Consider the following 17,791-nt stretch of genomic DNA (forward strand, 5'->3'; position numbering starts at 1 on the left):
AGGGCCCTGGGTTCATTCCCCAGGACTGCCCATCTGGAGATTTCAGCCTATAGTTGGTGGTTCATTAGCTCTACTGTTCTGGGGCCTGTGCAGCACATCATGGTAGGGAGTGTAGGGTTCAGCAAAGCCATTCACCTCATGGCCTGGAGTGAAAAAAAAGATGAAGTGGAGGAGGTCAGGGTGCTACTATTCCTTGAAGGGCACATTCTCAAAGATCAGAAGACCTTCCACTAGGCCCCACCTCCTAAATGTTCTGTCACCACCCAATAATGTCAAGCTGGAGGCTTGACACATTGGGCTTTGGGGGACATTTTAGGTCCAAGTCATGGCATCCTAGTTCAGTCCCACTCCCTAGAATATCTGATCTCTTAAGGCTGGGTAGTGGCAGGTGCTGAGGCTCTAACAGCGACCAGAGGTCATCTCTCCTGTCAAGGAACTTGTAGAGAAATGGAGAAAACCAGCATTATTGGTCATCCTCACCGCTTCTGTTCCAGCAGTCCCCACATTACATCAGTCTTTTCAGCTCTACCCAAGGAATATGTTATTTACATGCATACCATAGTTTGAGTTAGCTTGAATTTTAAAATTCCATGGAAATATACTAGGAGAAAGTAAAAATACTAACAATTGACAATGGCACCTCTTCACACCAGCTAATTAGCTAGTACCCCACGCCCACAAATGCTGGCCATAAAGAAGCCAGACAGCAGATCCAGTACTTGCCAGGGGAGTATCTGCTTCACACCTGAACTCCAATTGTTTTTCTCATCTCTTTTGCAAGCCTCTGGTCTTAGCTTTCCCTGTACCCACCACAACCTGAAGGAGAAAAGGCTTAAGGTAGCTGATAGGGTGGAGAAGTTCAGTTCGTAGTCAGTGGCCTCCAAGGCAGGTGCATCGAGGTGCAAGGACATAGTGGAGGAAAGCTGCCTCCTAGCAGCCAGGGGCAGAGCAGAGGAGCAGGACTAGGGAGGAGCAGACAAGGACCAGCTGTACCAGCCAAGGCCGCGCTTCCATGCCCTGGTAGGTTGCTCAGGACACCCGGGATTAATGGTCACACCCCTCCGTGATCCATCTCCCAGGGATGACTCAACACAATCCTTAAAAAATATAAATCAGATCAGGTGATTTCCCTGCTTAAAACTTTTCAGAGTTTTTCCCCTTAGAATGGAATCCCCATCCCTTACAGTTGAGGACAATGCTCTGCGTGACTGGCTCCCCCTCTCCTCAACACTCCACTCCTTGCTCTCTGTGCTTCTGCCTCTGGCACAAGCCAATCTCCTTCTCGCCTCAGTGCCTTGGCAGCCCCTGTTCTCTCTGCCTCTCTTCATGACTTACCTCTTCTCAGTTTGTGAGCTTCAGTCCAAACGCTAGTGATGTCTTGGACAACCGCATCACAGTGACCTCTGTGTGAAGATGCTGCCTTTCTGTGCTGGTCAACAAGGTCGTAAGCTGCACAGGGCCATCTTGGTTGTGTGGTTCACTGCCACACCTGAAAGCACCACAAGTCAGTTTCAGCAGATTAAATAGGTCCTTAAAAATTCTTGTTGGAATAACTAATATGGACATACAGTTATAGTACAGTATAATAAATATGTAATAAAGTTAAGTCTGAAGGGGTGATGAGAAAAGAGAAGTCCACCCAACCCAGCTGGGGACAACTGCATGCACAAGTTGGGAAGAAACTTGGGGTAAGTGATAAATAATGATCATTATTGACCACCACCATCACTGCCAATTATTAAATGCTTCTTGGTGTGCCAGAAGTGACAGCAGCACTTTGCTTTATTCTTCTTGGGTAGCCATCATAGCCCCTCTGTAAGGAAACATCCCCAGCTTTGCGGAAGTACTGCAGAAGTGAGAGCTGAGATGGGAAAGCATTAACATTATCAGGGCCTGCAGAGCCCAAGGGCTGTGGGCTCGGAGTGCTGTGCACAGAAGAGGTGGGAGCGGACAAGTCCAGGGGATGCAGAAAGCTCAGCAGACTGAGAAGCAACGTGCTTCGGAGGAGTGGAAATAATTCCAGAGTAACATATTTCTGACATCATAGCTATGACAAAAATCACTTTTTTTTCCCTTTGGACTTTCTAGATTCTTAATCTGTCCATTCCTAGATCTGACTCACTATTGCCCAGACTTCCTTTTGGCAGAATTTCTAATCTTGAATATTCAGATCCTCAACATAATGATGAGGCTGCTTGGCCTGACTATGCACGGCCTTCCTCTCTTGGCTTCCTGTAAACACCGACGTCCTGTAACTCGGGTACTTAACAGAAAAAGGCACAGGAGCAAGCACTGATCATGACAGAGGGCCTCGCCAGTCCTTAAGTCCTGCTCCAATTTCCAGAAAATTAGAACCTTATTCTGTTCTTGTTGGGGTTGCTGTTGTTGGTATAACAAATACCTGAGGCTGAGTAACTTATAAAGAGGTTTATTTGGCTCATAATTCTGGTGGCTGGAAGGTCCAAACAGCAGGACAGTGACACCATGATAAGGGCCCCTCTGACTGCATCACAACAGACACCGACATGGAAAGGAGACCAGCTGTGTGCGGGAGCCAAGCCCTTGGACTGGCCCCACCTTCTACCACTTGCTGACCTGAGAACTTGCTAGCTATGAGGCCAGAGTTAATCTCTCCTGAGGATGATGCTCCCTGCCTGTATGACCTGCTTGTAGGCCTCTCCCCCTAAAGATTCTACCCCCCTGGGGACCACTCTTCTAGCACTTGGGAGGCAAACCATATCCACACTGCAGCAATTACCACTACCTAAGAAATAGTCAAGGAATGCTAGGGGTCCACCTTAGGTCGTCCTCTGAGGGAACAAACTAAGCCACAGCTTTATTGTCTTATATTTAAAAGTTACAAGGGTATAATACATGCAAAATAATACAGATGAATGTAAGTTACAAAGGACAGCAATGGGGAAAACACTGTAGGATGAGTGACCAGGAGCTTTTGGACACGCACCTTCTCCAGATTCCATTGCCTTAACGTCTAATCCTCACCGAGAACTACCGTGATTCATTTCTGCCTGTCATCCCCGTTTCTTGTCACTGTTAAGAGACAATACGCAACACCCACAGCTTCAAGGAGGAGAGGTTCATTCTGGCTCACAGAATCAGAAGTACTGGTCCACACAGCCAGCAGGCTCCAGAAAAGTCATGGAAGAAAGGGACTGCCTTAGAGGAAAGTTACTCACAGTGTGGGTGTCAGGAAGCAGAAAGCAGAGGGCAAAGGAGAAGCCAACTGGGAGATGCACCCTTCCAGGTCAGGCCTGAGGGCCCAGCCTTCTCAGACCGGGCCCCACCCACCCCCACTTACACACACACACTGGAGCTGAACCTGCCGTGGGTGAGTGCAATGTCCCTAAGATTCAATCACCTTCCTACCTGCCCACCTCTGAGCACCTAGTAGCTACAGGCATCCTTCTTGTCTATAGCATAACAACCTCCGGGCTTTTCTTTATGATTTTTACCCCATGGAGGATTTGCAAGTTTCAGTGACATTATATTCCTTATATTCTTCTCTGAGTTGGTTTTTCCAGTCACATTTCTAAGATTCATCAACACATACAGTTTATGTCATTCATTTTAATTTCAGTGTAGTGCTCCATGTATGACTATCACAGTCTAGCTAGGTTTAATTCATGGGCATGTGAGTTGCCTCAAGCTTTTTGCTACTACAAGCAAAAGTGATAGCATGCAAAAGAGTTTGATATACAATTACAGACTTAGGAGACCACACACATTTTTCAGCTCTTGTTTTTCCACAGTTTAGGTCAAGTACAGCTGTCCGCACCTTCTGTGGGCAAAGTTCAAATACAGAGGTAACCCCAACTCTATTCTCTGTGTTTTCAGGAACACTATGCAGCGCTCTAAGCATCCAAAGGAGCTTTGCCCAAGGGGAGTCTTCAGAACTCATCAGCTAGTGTCAGCTGGCCTAATTCAGCCCTGCTGAGGCAGTTTTCTGCAAAGACTTTTTTGGAAGAACCTATGGCTGTGGAACCTAGCTCTGTCCTTAGTACTAAGAAAATATATATGCAGGTCTGTAAAGACAACTGTGCAAGAGAGTCTCCAGCCTAGAAGTGAAATTTCTTAGCTTAGAGTGCATGAATCTTCAAATTTACAAGATATTGCCAATTTGATTTCCAAGGGGGAATGCAAATTTATATTCTCACCAACAGTATATAGTTTCTAATGGCTCTTGGAGGACTTTTAGACATTTCATGTAAGCTAAGAAAATCTTGTTTTGGGGCAGGGGGGATGGCTCAGTGGAATAAGCGCTTCCCTGGCAAGCGCAAGGGCCTGAGTTCAATCCCCGGTTCCACCAAAAAAAAAAAAAAAAAAAGATAATCTTGTTTAATTTCTTCATAAATCCTATTGGGATTTTGGTTGAAATTACTTTAAAGATACAAAACTATTTGGAGAGAATGGATAATTTTAGGAAATTCAGTCTCTAGATAAATGTCATTAACAATGGATGTAGAGGGCCGGCCAGATAGCTCAGCAGATTAAAGTGCCTGCTTAGGCAGACACAGGGGCCAGGGGCTCCATCCCTGGCTTGCAGTGCCCTCAGGGTGCGCTGAGATTGCCCTTGAGACTGTGTGTGGTGGCATGTGTCTGTAATCCCAGTGCTTGGGAGGCTGAAAAACAGGAAGGATCACTATGAGTCTAATCTGTGTAGTGAGACCATGTAGACCCTGTACTAAATACACGTTTTTAAAAAAAGATGTAGATATTATTATCTTCAAATGGGTTTTAGAATTTCTCCATAAACATTTTACACATATATACACATGCTGTATGGCATTTATGCCAAAGTTGCACATATACTTGATCTCTATTGTAAATATCTTTAATTTTATTTGCTTGTAGTGGAACTGATTTAAGGTACTATCTAACACTCTTACTACCCAACCATTTCTAGTAATTTTCTGGAGTTTCTTCCCTTTGAAAAGTACGAATAAATTTGGCATGAGTATACGTATGCACTTTTCTTGTTTTCTATTTTTCCTTTTATTATTATTATTATACTAATACATTTTATTTTGAAGAGTAAAAACAGAAGCAAAAACAAACAGAAAAGAAAACAAAAACAGGGTAACATACAGCAATACATAAGTTACAGATTTTCAAAACAGGGATAGCTAATTAACAGCGGTTGTTACCTATTTTTATCATCATATCTGTTGCTCAGATTAACAGATATAGTTATGTAAGATGGCAGAACTAATTGAATATTGAGGCTTGCTTTCACGAGATCTTATTTTTTCTTTGTCCTTGTTTTGTTTTTATTTTAAAGAGAGTATAATAATTGATAAGACGTTAGAAACAGTACACATTTAGAAGATCAAGATGAGAGGTAGTCAGCATGCGTTTTATGTTACACACTGCTGTCCTCGATGTAGTTGCTCAGATAGCAGATAGCAGCATACAGTTAGTCAAGGTGAAAATTCTAAACCTTAACTGCTATTTTCAAAATACTGATGGAAATTATGAGTACAATTATCTCAGCCATCCTGCATATATACTTGCATGTTTTCCCCTCCTTCCTTTTTTCCTATCTTTTCTCTTTTCTCTTATTTTCTTTGTTTAATCCTTAAGTTCAGTTTCTTTTCATTTTACTATATCTGTTATACCTTTCAGGTCTTATTTATTCTTCCAGGTTCTCACACTAATGAAAAAGTGGATGGGGGAGGGAGGTAAGAATGTTTGGAAACAAGAAAGAAAATACTAGAAACGAAAAATCAACAGTTCACAGTAGGTGCAAACTCAGACTTGCTCCCCACTCAGGTACTTAATAGAGTCAAACACTCATAGATAATTCAACTTCCCAATTTCAGACTGGATTGGAGGACAGCTGCCCAGCGACGTGAACCAGGACAGAAGTTCTAGCAACCCCATGCTAGAACTAAGTTTTGATTCACCTCTTATATATATGCTTTCCAGCTTCCAAAATTTTGTTTCTGCCCTGTCCATGTCCTTGGGGGTTGAATTCTCCCTGGAGGTTCAGCAACAGGGGTTGCAATGTTGGATTCTTGTCTTCCCGCTACCACCTTAACTCGGAACAGATATCCCTATGGTGAAAGCGCTCTGGCCGCTCCCACACTGCAGCTTGGGCCATCAGTTCCAGTGACGCTTTCATTTTGGGAGCTCCCCCTATCTTCAGACTCCGCAAGGAGTAAACAAAGAGCCCCGCCCACCGAGCCCCGCCCACCGGCCCCAGACCCCGCCCTCCGGCCCCAGACCCCGCCCTCCGGGCCCAGGCCCCGCCCTCCGGGCCCAGGCCCCCCGCCCACCGGGCCCAGGTCCCCGCCCGCCGGGCCTAGGCTCCGCTTCCACCCCGCCCCGCCCGTCTGGAGGAGAGCGTCTCCACAGCTGCCCGGATGTCTGCGCTGCTGCTCCGAGCCCTAAGGGTCGTCTGCCAGCCGCTGTGGCTGCTGGCCTTGCTGGCGCTGTGCCCTGCGGCCTGGGCTGACTGTCCTTGCGGGGACACTGCGCTCTGCCGCCCGATCCGACACCGCCCAGACTTCGAGGTCAGAGCCGCTCCCCTGCCACTGTGGGTCTGGTCCTTCAGGCCGGGAGGGACGTTGGCATGGATCAGAGTCCAGAAGAGGTGGTGGGATGCAGATCCCACCCAGAGCACTTGCCCATGGCCTTCCTGTTTACAGATTTCCTCCAGTTTGTAGATGGGGCAACCACCGGCTGTGGCGCAGAGGGGTTGAGTAACTCCTCCCACGCCTCCGGGCTCGGGCTCTGCGGGCGAGATTCAAACCCACCGCTCGCCAGAAGCCAGCTCGTCTTTGCCCTACCCAGCTGCCTTCTCTCCTGAGCAGTCCCCGTGTAAAAACTAAAAAAGGTGAGGTTCATTGCTTGGTTTCCCAGAGAATGAGGAGTTTGTGTGGAAGTGACAAAAGAATGTTTTCCTTAGCTCTTAAAAGTCTATTTAGTCCTTTCATGGCGCCTCAGAACCAAGAAAGGTGGTAAAAATAGACCTTTCAGTAAATTTTTCTTTTCCCTGAACTGTTTATAAGGCTTCTGGCAACTTAATCAAAACACCCCCTTTGAAGCTGTATTAAAACCACTAAACTGAAGGCCTTGAGCTGGGAGCAGCGGCACAGTGCAAGCAGGGTGGCACGCAGCGGGGCATCTGTGACGCCACAGTCCTGCAAGTACAGGGTGGTCAGGGTGGCTGCAAATCATTCAGCTGTTACCACTCAACCATGTGTACTAGCTGCTTAGTGCTCACACGGAATTGGATAAAGTCAGGAGGCATAGGGTTTTTGTCTTTTTGAGATGGGATTTCACTCTGCAGTTCGGGCTAACCTTGAACTCACTTTGCAACCCCTGCTGGCCTCGAACTCACTTGCAATGCCCCCCTGCCTCAGCCTTCTGAGTGTTTGGGTTACAAATGTGCACCACCAGGCCCTGTATAGGAGGTCACGTATAGTCCAAAGAACAATTCGTTTATAGAAAGAGGATTAGTTTCTAGCTCTTAATGTAGTTGAATTAATTTGGAGGCAGGGCCTGTAAGTATATCTACGTTGTTTAGGAGAAAAAAGTGGTGAAAGTTCTTGTGACTCTGCCCATGTGCTAATCTGCTTTTTAAAAACCTTAGACCAATAAAAGTTGATCTGAGGAAAGCCCAGAATTCCTGATAATCAGTAACACTCACATCAGAAACAACTCAAGGAGTGTAAGCTTCTATGTAGACTAAACACAGAAGCAAAGAGATTGGCAGGGCCAGTGAGAAGCGCATGCTTAGGCAAGTGCATGAACCCAGTTTCAATCCCTGGCATCACATGCTGCTTTAGCCTGGTCCCCAGTCCTCGAAGCTCTCTGAGTCAGCCACCAAGACCGGGCATGGTGGCTCACACCTGTAATCCCAGAGTTGGATAGGCTGAAAACAAGAGACTCACTATGAGTTGGAGCTGCATAGTGAGACCCTGCACCAAATACGTAAAAATAAAAAATTGATTGTCTGTGGTTAGGTGTTTGCCTCATTTGGGAAGACCTGGAGGAACCTCCCTGCTAGGTTAGTTGGTACATTCTCATTGGTTGACTTTTGTTTCACTGTTTATGTGTGGTTGTACTTTGGTTAAGCAGGAATCCAAAGCACCAGCACGGTCTCAACCTCATGAACAAATAAATGTTTAACCATCTGATTTATTGTAGCACCCAATAGTTGGTAGATTAGGTAGTTATTTTTGGGCATTTTGAAAACTACAGTGCACGCAAATTACATTTATTTTCATATGGTCATAGTAAGTCTTTTTACTAGCTTTTTTTCAGTATTTTTTCAAATACGTCTTGAATCCTAGGGATTGAGACCAAAGCCTCATGCATATTAAGAAGCTGCACTACTATTAATTTATAGCCTCAGCTCCTTCCTTTGTTTTCAGTCAGATCTCACATGTACTCATTAATTAAAAAAAAAAAACTTTAGGCTTACTTATTGGAATAAAAATTGAGAGTTTGGTAAACATATGAGTCTAAAGATTCATGAGCCAATCAGTTCATATTCTGTAATTTTTATTATTTTTGAGGAGGCTCTGGCTAAATGCCTAAGTTGCCCAGACTGTGCTTAAATTTGTGATCCTTCTGCCTTAGCTTCCCAGAGTGCTGGAATTAGCAGCACTTTGAATTTTTATTATTTCATTGCAAGCTCATTGGAGTTTAAAAAGTAAAACAAAATGAAGGAGACTGAAAAAGTGAAGACATGTTTGAGATTTTAATGCACCTAGTGCTCTTGCCCCTCCAGTCTCCTCAAAGTAGCCCAAGGATTTAAACTCCAACGAATATCCACTGTCTACAGATAAAATTCAAAATGCTCAGTGGTGTACAAAGTATTTCATGTTGCCACCTCCTGCCTTAACTCCTGTTCTGTGATTCCACATCCTTTCAGGATTTCTGTGCTGCAGCTACTTTCAGTTCCAGAATCAGAATTCTCCTGAGGTCAAGGGACTTTCAGTTTTTGGTTCCCTCCTCTGAGAATGTTCCCCTTTGCCCATTGGTTCACTTCCTCCTTTGTCATTATACAGATTTCATTCAGCCCCTATGGCCAAACCTCAGGGAAATTTTCCTGCCCCACCCTCTGAACTGGCCCCCATGGCACCCTGCATTTCCTTGCAACCTTTACTAGTACTGCAATTAAAAAGTCCCTAAAGGACTTGGTCTCTTGCTAACCTGTCTCTAGTGCCTAGCAAAATACCCTCCCTAGCTGGATGTAGTAGTAATGCCTGTTTACACAAATACTATGACAATGCATAAACTTCAGACCAGCCTGGCTAATTTTGAAATACTCTGCCTCAACAACTCCCTCCGTCCCCTACAAAAGAATACAAGATTGGGGATGTAGCTTGGTGCTGCTTCCTGAGTTCAATCCCAGGACAAAGAAGAAAGAAAGGAATAGAGGGAGGGAGAGAAAAAGGGAAAAAGCAAGGAAGGAAAGAATGAAGGGAGGGAGGGAGGGAAAAGAACCCTGAACCCTCCCTATACTTTACTGAAATTCAGTATTTTCTGAATCAATTAATTAGAACCTTGGAATAAAACTAGATCCGTGAGACTTCTGTGAGAAAAAAAAAAATAGTGGAGAGCCGTTAGCATGAGCTGCCTTAGAGCTTGACTTGAATACTCTGATGCCATCACCACTAGGCGGCATTCATAGAAAATAATGGTGTACTGGAGCCCCATCCAGAGCAGTAGGACCTGTACCAACCTTCATTCTCTTGCCTTGCTCAGTCAGCCACAAAGTCCTGTAAATTTTCCCTCCCCAGAATCTCCCAGATTGTCCTCTTACCTCACTTTAACTGCCGCTCCACAGTTGTAGTTGAGCTTGCCGTCATCTCCTGCCCAGATTCGTCCAACAGCTTCCCTGTTCTTTGAGTTTGGGCGCCTCTCTGATCCATATTTTCACCTCAGCTGAAGGAATTTTTCTAAGATGCACACCTTCCTTTAGAAAGGATTTTATTTTCTTCCCTTCCCTTAGGATCCAGTGCTGACTTCTCAACAGAGCTTACAGGGCTCATGAAGATAAACCATGATCTCTACTGACCCCTTGCAGGCTCTTCTCTGTGCTCTCTAAATTGTAGACATCAGCCATCTATGCTGGATATTGTTTTATGGCCACCGCATCTTCTCTGCTTCCAGGCCTTGGCGCCTTCCCACTATTTCTTCCTGGCCCATCCTTCCTCGCTTTCCTGGCCTGGTCGGTAACCCTCCACCAGTGACGTTTGGTACCTCCACGTCTTGCGCCCTGGCCTAAGCCCATAGCTTGGTGTACGGTGGTCTGCACGATCAGCATGACAACATGACATGCTTGGTTTATGTGATGGTACTTATCCTGAGTGTTCTGCAGGTCTTTGTGTTTGATGTTGGGCAGAAGACTTGGAAATCTTATGACTGGACACAAATTACAACTGTGGCAGCTTTTGGAAAATATGACTCAGAACTCATGTGCTACGCGCATTCAAAAGGAGCCAGAGTAGTGCTAAAAGGTATTTTTTTTTTTTAATCAGTGACATGCATTTAATTGATTGGTAAATTTACCTGTATTATTTGTTAGAGTCCTTACTTTTTTTTTTTGGTGGAACCGGGGATTGAACTCAGGTCCTTACACTTGCCAGGCACATTCTTATTCTACTGAGCTATCTCCCCAGCCCCCTCATAGTCCTTACTTAAAAAAAAAAATCCTATTATAGTTATGTTTAAAAAAAAATCTGAAATTAATTTTCATTAAGTTCATTTCACAAAGTTTTTTTTAAAGATTAAATAAACTATTTTATGGCTTTAAGGAAAATGTGACTGCCTAATTAGCATACTAACCTTTAGTTAGTCCACAATTTCTGCCTTTGAGAACAATCTTATTTTATCTAGGTTGGTAATTTTAGGGATTAGTAGGCAATGATTATTATTTTGGTATATTAATTCTCTATTTGGGGAAAATTTTTTTTTAAAAGGCTGGGGAGATAGCTCAGTGGCATAAGTGCCTGCCTGAAAAGCACGAAGTCCCAAGTTCGATTCCCAGTACTAAAAAGAAAAGGGGGCCGGGGAGATGGCTCAGCAGAATAAGTGCTTCCCTGGCAAGCGCAAGGGCCTGAGTTCAATCTCTGGTTCCTCAAAAAACAAAAACAAAAACAAAAAAAAAAAAAACAAACCAAAAAAAACCAAACAAACAAACAAAAAAAACCCAAAGAATTCTATTTGGGGATTAAGAACTTAGTATTCCAAAATAATGAAATGTTTTAAAGACATTGTGATCACTTTGAAAGTGGGTTTGTAAAATAAATGGGATTTAACTATAAAAACATAGGTACAAAATATGTGTATTTCGTCCATAGGAGACGTACCCTTAAAGGACATCACTGATCCTAGTTTCAGAGCATCCTGGATAGCACAGAAACTTCACTTGGCCAAAACACAATATATGGATGGAATCAATATTGACATAGAGCAAGAAGTTAATTGTTCATCACCTGAGTATCATGCATTAACGGCTCTGGTCAAAGAAACCACAGAGTCTTTCCATCAGGAGATTGAGGGATCCCAGGTAAAAACATTCACATTTTTCTTGGAAATTCTCTTTTCTTTACTAAAATGAAGGTATGCAATCTTAGTTTTATAGTCATGCAATATGAAAGAGTTTCAGGACATGTTTCTTAAAACTTTTTTTTTTTTTTGCAAATTTCAATGTTATTACTTAAGGAATTTCAAGGTTCAAATCTGTTATCTTTTCACATCGGAATACTACACTGAGATCACTCCACTTACTGGCCTTGCAGCAGGAATACAGTGTCAGGTGGTGAAGGCAGGAAGCAACATGGGGGGGCCGATTTTCCCCTAGCAGGACAGAAATAACTCTTGCCTAAGAGTAGAGGTAGTTCTGGGGAAGTGTCACTCTTCTGCCATGGTCTCTAAGTTGCCTGCAGAGCACTTAAGGCCCAAAAAAGCTCAGAGGACTGATTTGGTAGCACTGGTTAGAGCTGTGACAGACAGCAGACAGTGGGCTTTCCCACTGCCACAGTGAGCCTGATGACAGTAAGGGGCATCTCGCCAGGCAGTGTGGAGATAACAAAGGATGGTGTGGCTCCAGATCACTAGTCTTACATCTGGCCATATGTCAGATGACAAAGAGTCTCATAAGGGACACAGTTGCACATGTGCATACACACAAACACTGGGGACTCACCTCACCAATTATTATTCAGAAGGTTTTTGATGAACTTAAGGATTCATAATTTTTAAAAATCATAGATGATTATAATTAAGGACTGCTAAGTTGGAGTGAGTTTTTTGAAAGCTGGCACCAGATCCTTAATGTCTAACACAATATTTAAGAATGATTTACTGAATATGTGAATGATGTCTGCCTTTAAAGAATTTTAAATATCGTTAATAGGACTCTGCCTGTCTGTCTGTCTCTATTTTCCCTTGGCATTCCATGGGAGATTGGTTCCAAGACCCCATGTGGATACCCAATCTGTGTGTTCAAATCTTGTAGATAAGGATGAACGATCCTTCTGTATACTCTGTAATACTTAATATAACGTAAATGTTGTGTACATAAATTTTATGCTGTTACAAACACAATTTTAAAAAAGTATTTTTATCTAAACATATCTAAGACTGATGAATGTAATATTCACTCCAAGATAGATCATTTTAAATACAACCAGTAATTCCTAAATCACCTGGGAGTATTCACTTAAAATTTTTCAAAAATGATTCAGTATGTCTGGGACAGAGCATAGGGCACTGCAATTTTACCAAGTATTCTAGGGGATTCTGTTATAGTTGACCATTGTGAGTATGAGTCATTGGTAAAATAATGATGAGGACTCACATTTGTATTTTTATGCAAGTAGGGAAGGTTTGTTGGTTTAGAATGCAGCTTTTCAGATGAGTACAGTGTAGAAAAGAATAGCAAGTACCTGGCATGCTGGCTGCCATACTCTTTTTTTCCTTACAAGTTTTGGTTTCAGAAAATTTTCCTTCATTCCCTTGGTAACTGTTATTAATAGCTTAGATTTAGTATGTGAGAAACAATTTATTTGCCGGCTTTCATTGAACTATAGTGAAAGGACAAGATCAGTGAAATTGAGCAAAATCCTTATGTAAGAATACTGTATTTTCAGCAGATGTGCTTGTACATGCTCACAGTTGCACTTTGTTAAGGCGGAGGTAGGAAGACTGCATATTTGAGCCAAGGTAATGGGACTTAGTAATTTAGCAAGACTGTCTCAAAAAAAAAAAAAGAGCTGGGTATATAGTCTAGGGTGATATTTGTATTCTAGGACCACAATAAAAAACAACAAAACTAAAGGCATATTGATTTTTACATTTAAAGGACGAGTAGAATAATTTGGACTAATATGCAAGACTTATTTATATAAGGTGAGTAAGTAGGAGGTACAGTTGGACTAGTTGAGATGGAGGATGATCCAGGATATGATGGGGAATATATATTTTATTCCATATGTAATGGGTTACATGGGTAGACCTGCAAATATGCATGTTTTGTGAGATTATTCTGTAGTACTAGGTAACACTAGAGAAGAAAGGAAGACAGCGAGGTACTTAGCCAACATCCTAGTAAGTAGGAATTTATAGTTCCAGTTGGGATGCTGGCATAGCCTTACCATTCAGCAAATATTTGTTGAATTAACAGAAAGGAAGGGGCAGAACAACTTGAGAGGACACTCAAAGGAAACTGTGAGATTAGATAAGGGAAGGAAGGAAAGGGTCAGAACATAAGCCAAGATTTTTAAATTAGGTAGGAAAAAAATAACTAAATAGAAAGGTTGGCACAGGAAATTAAGATTTGGGGAAAAATTGATTTAAGTTTACAAAAAAAAAATATGGCCAGAGAATTAAAGAATCACAAATGCTTTTGAAGAATTCTTTTTATATTTTTCTTTTCATAGGTTGGAGAACAGATTCAAATGCCTTAAGTGACACAGTCAGTGATGCAGACCAAGTTATAAGAGAGCCAGACTAGAACCTGTCTTTTGGTTTCTTGTCAGCATACTGATACTGCTGTCTCAAAAGTATAAGATGAATTATGGCAGGAAATTCAGATAAAAATACTCTTAGCATTCAGGAGATAGGTATGGAATTTAAAAAATGGGTTTGAAATTTATCTGCTTAGAGATAGTTGTTTATTTTCTGTGTTATTATGATAGTCCCCATTTTGATAGATGAGATTAGAGAAATCCTCTATGTAAGAATTTCACTTGATAACCTATTTTGTCATATAACCCCTCTGACATAATACGCATGTTTGTTCATTTTACATAAACTTGTGTTTTTCCACAGGCAACACTGGATGTAGCTTGGTCTATAAAACATAAGTAGAAAGTAGAACTATTGAGAAAAGCTCATAAAATCGAGGCTTCTTTAATGTTGGAAGTAGAAGAATTACAGAGGGAATTTTGAGAAAGTCCTAAAAAGAGTTTTGTTTTGATAAATTGGTCAAAGTGTAAACATTTTACCTGAAGTATCTCATTTCTGGATACTAGTCATGTTTAAATGTATAATTAAGGAAAAAATCCTTTAATGATGTTTTAGAACATTTCTATGCATTAAAATAAGGTTCATTAATATTTAGTTAAAGCAATAAAAATATTTTCAAGAGACTCATTTGTGTTGAGTTTTGCTTTACTTTTTAATACTTTTTATTTTAATACTTCCATAAAATAGGTCATTTAAATGATTTATTCAACATTTTCAATTGATTAATATATACTTGTGGTCCATAACATACCAGTTTTCTAACTATAATACTGAGCCAGACCTCCCACATAGTATAGTTGTGAGTCAGAGGTTTACATGTACAACCCAGTCAGGCTGTGACAACGGGAGACACATTCAGCCTGCACAGCTCTTTAGGATCTGTCATATTTGAATTCTTTTTGTGTGCCTTTACTTTCCAGTTGTTCAGGAGCCTCACCACACCCTTGTCATTATACCTACATCTTTCAGTCAGTTGAGTTACCAGCCCAGTCTCTGAAGACATTTGGGTTTAAACCTCTTCTTCTGTATATACAATGTTTAAATAAATGCCTAGGCCAGTCCAATGTAGTAAAAAACCAAATTTCTTAGAACGGTTCTATTTGTGTCAATCTGTACATTCATATACTACAAACAATACTTTTTTCCTTGGGTAGCATGAGGCAAAAGAGTATGTAGAAAACCCATATGATGTAATATACATATTTGATCAGGTTACATGAAATTATCTGTGTCTTCCCACAGGTAACCTTTGATGTAGCTTGGTCTCCGAAGAACATAGACAGAAGATGCTATAATTATACTGGAATCGCAGATGCTTGTGACTTTCTCTTTGTGATGTCTTATGATGAACAAAGTCAGCTTTGGTCAGAATGTATTGCAGCAGCAAATGCTCCCTATAATCAGACATTATCTGGTAAAAATTAAGAAAGTGATCATTCGTTAGTGGTGTGAATTTCAAAATCTTAAACATTAAGATATCTTTTAATATTTCTACATTATTTTTATACCTTTGTATAGCATACTTTAAACTTTATAAATCACTTAATTTGGAGAGTTTTAATGTTTACAAAAAGTTTGAAGTTTTATTTAATTCTTTTAGCAACCATATAAGAGATAAAAGGAATTAAGTGCTCAAGTTTGTACACCTGTCAATATTATATAGTGAGACTCATACAGATATTTTTATTTCAAGTACAACAATGTTGTCATGAAACCATACAAAAATTTTACCTAGAATTCAATGAGATATTTTCGTTAAAATATTAAATACTTCAGTAGAAAAGATAATTATAATATGGGTACCTACCATACATGATTAGCAAGATTGACTCTATCTTATTTCTTCTTCTTCTGCTTCCTTCTTCCTTCTCCTTCTTTTCTTTTTTTTCTTTTTGATACCAGGGAACAAACTCAACTTTGGACTCGTGAGGCAGGCACTTAGGCAACTTGGCTGCCTCCACAGCCCTAATATTAATTCTTACATTAAAAATTGTATTTATATTAGATTTAAGGGTACTAGGCTGGCCAGATAGCTCAATGGACCAAAGTGCCTGCTTAAACTGATGCGGGGACAGGGGTTCAATCCCTGCCGTACCATGTTGGCCCACCCCTGGGGCACGCTGAAACTATGACTGAGACTGGGTGTGTTGGTGCATCTATAATCCCAGTGCTTGGGAGGCTGAAAACAGGAGGATTACTACAAGTCTGATCTGCATAGTGAGACCCTGTAAGGCCCTCTACTAAAAAAAGAAGAGTACTTCAGTCTTGCCATCATACGATGTGGTCTTTGTGTGTACATTTGGATCCTATCAATTGAGTAAAAGATTGGCTGCTATCTTTTGGACTCAACTGAAATTTCTGGGATACTTGGCATTGATTAACTGATTTACAAAAAAATTGTTTTTTCATACACAAGTAAAATATTAGAATCTGGCCTCATTTTATGATGTCCCCATTGTTTGGATAAAACAATCTGTTCATAAACATATTCCATTTAAATGTGGAAAGTAATATTCTATTAAAGTTACTAAATTATTTAAATTTGAGTTCCCAAACTGTTTCATGAAGAAATAATACTCTTAATAAAAGGTTCATCATCAAATATTTTGGGTGAATGAAGCATTATCATCCTCATTTTTAAAATTTTAATTGTAAGAATAGGATTAAAGAATCTGAAAACCAATAAACTTGTTTATTGATCAATAGTCTAGATAATTTAGGAATATCTTCTGCTAGAAAAAAAAAACATGTTTTGTAGCACTGAGCAAAAAAGAGTTGATAGTACCAGAATTTGTGTATTTTACTTTGTTTTCTACAAGTACGGATTATCTACTATGGAATAGGAGAGAATATTTCTTATACACAGCTATTGTTAGGACATTAATAGATAATTTGTAAAGCATGGCACCCCATGTGCTTTCTATAAGAAATTCTGACTGTGTATCTGTCAGAATGTTTAAGATTTATAAAGCTTTTTTAAACTTTAGAATCTAGATATTAAATATATCGTGTCTTAGCAGTTTGCTGTCCCGAAATGTGTCATTTTCCTAGAATTAGACTTCTGTGGATTTTGTTCATATATATAATTGCAATTCTTTCATGAAAAAAGTGGCTTAGAAAGCAAGATATGGGTTTATAATTCTTAAAGATAACTTTTATAGCATTATATTACACAAAATTAGTATTTTATGTAAATGTACCTCATTTTAGATTCTGAGTATTTGCATAGGTTATATGAACACATTTACAGATATATGAAGAGAAAAAAACTGTGTTTTTATATCCTTATTTGACTAGGATATAATGACTACATCAAGATGGGCATTAGCCCTAAGAAACTTGTAATGGGTGTGCCTTGGTATGGTTATGATTACGCCTGCCTGAACCTTTCTGAGGTAAGAATAGGTCATTTATCACATAATTTCCTCTGTAAGCTTTATTTAGAATTTTTGAGATGTAGTTTAAGAATTTTTGAGATGTAGTTTAAGACTAAATTTTTATTTATTTTTATTTGGTACAGTGGAAGCTTTTGAATGTTCTTCTTCTTCTCCTTCTCCTTCTTCCTTCTTCCTTCTTCCTTTTTTTGTGGTACTGAGGATCAAAGCCAGGGCTTTGTGCATGTAACACAAGAACTCTACCACTGAGCCACATCCCCAGCCTAATATATTTTTATTTCATAAGGAAATTTATTTAGCTTTTTTTCCTACATAATAAGGTTATCTATTTCTTTTTTATTTTATTTTTTTTTCTTTTCAAAGTTTTATTGATAAACATAGAGCAATGA

General features: G+C 40.5%; 2 protein-coding genes across 6 annotated transcripts in view; one reads left to right on the plus strand and one right to left on the minus strand.

Moving 5' to 3' along the window:
* Positions 1-6,344: 6,344 nt before the first annotated feature.
* Positions 6,345-17,791, plus strand: part of Ctbs (chitobiase) — a 21,679-nt gene continuing 10,232 nt past the window's right edge. The window contains exons 1-5 of the mRNA XM_004639322.2: positions 6,345-6,533; positions 10,355-10,493; positions 11,337-11,545; positions 15,250-15,421; positions 17,305-17,402. Coding sequence (XP_004639379.1) covers positions 6,384-6,533; positions 10,355-10,493; positions 11,337-11,545; positions 15,250-15,421; positions 17,305-17,402 — 768 coding nt within the window. The 5' untranslated portion in view covers positions 6,345-6,383. The remainder of the gene's footprint in view (positions 6,534-10,354; positions 10,494-11,336; positions 11,546-15,249; positions 15,422-17,304; positions 17,403-17,791) is intronic.
* The window catches only part of Spata1 (spermatogenesis associated 1), a 59,683-nt gene continuing 57,222 nt past the window's right edge, over positions 15,331-17,791 (minus strand). For 4 of the 5 annotated variants that reach the window (XM_023724339.1, XM_023724338.1, XM_023724336.1 and 1 more), the window contains one exon: positions 15,347-15,418. Coding sequence is in view for 1 of the 5 variants with exons in the window: in XM_004639323.2 (XP_004639380.2) it covers positions 15,408-15,418 (11 nt within the window). In the remaining 4 variants the exon portion in view is untranslated. Of the gene's footprint in view, positions 15,419-17,791 lie in introns of all 5 variants that reach the window. The other variant, XM_004639323.2, reaches the window with a different exon arrangement.

The sequence above is a fragment of the Octodon degus genome, unplaced genomic scaffold (genome assembly GCF_000260255.1).
Source record: "Octodon degus isolate 3935 unplaced genomic scaffold, OctDeg1.0 scaffold00109, whole genome shotgun sequence".
Classification (NCBI taxonomy): Eukaryota; Metazoa; Chordata; class Mammalia; order Rodentia; family Octodontidae; genus Octodon; species Octodon degus.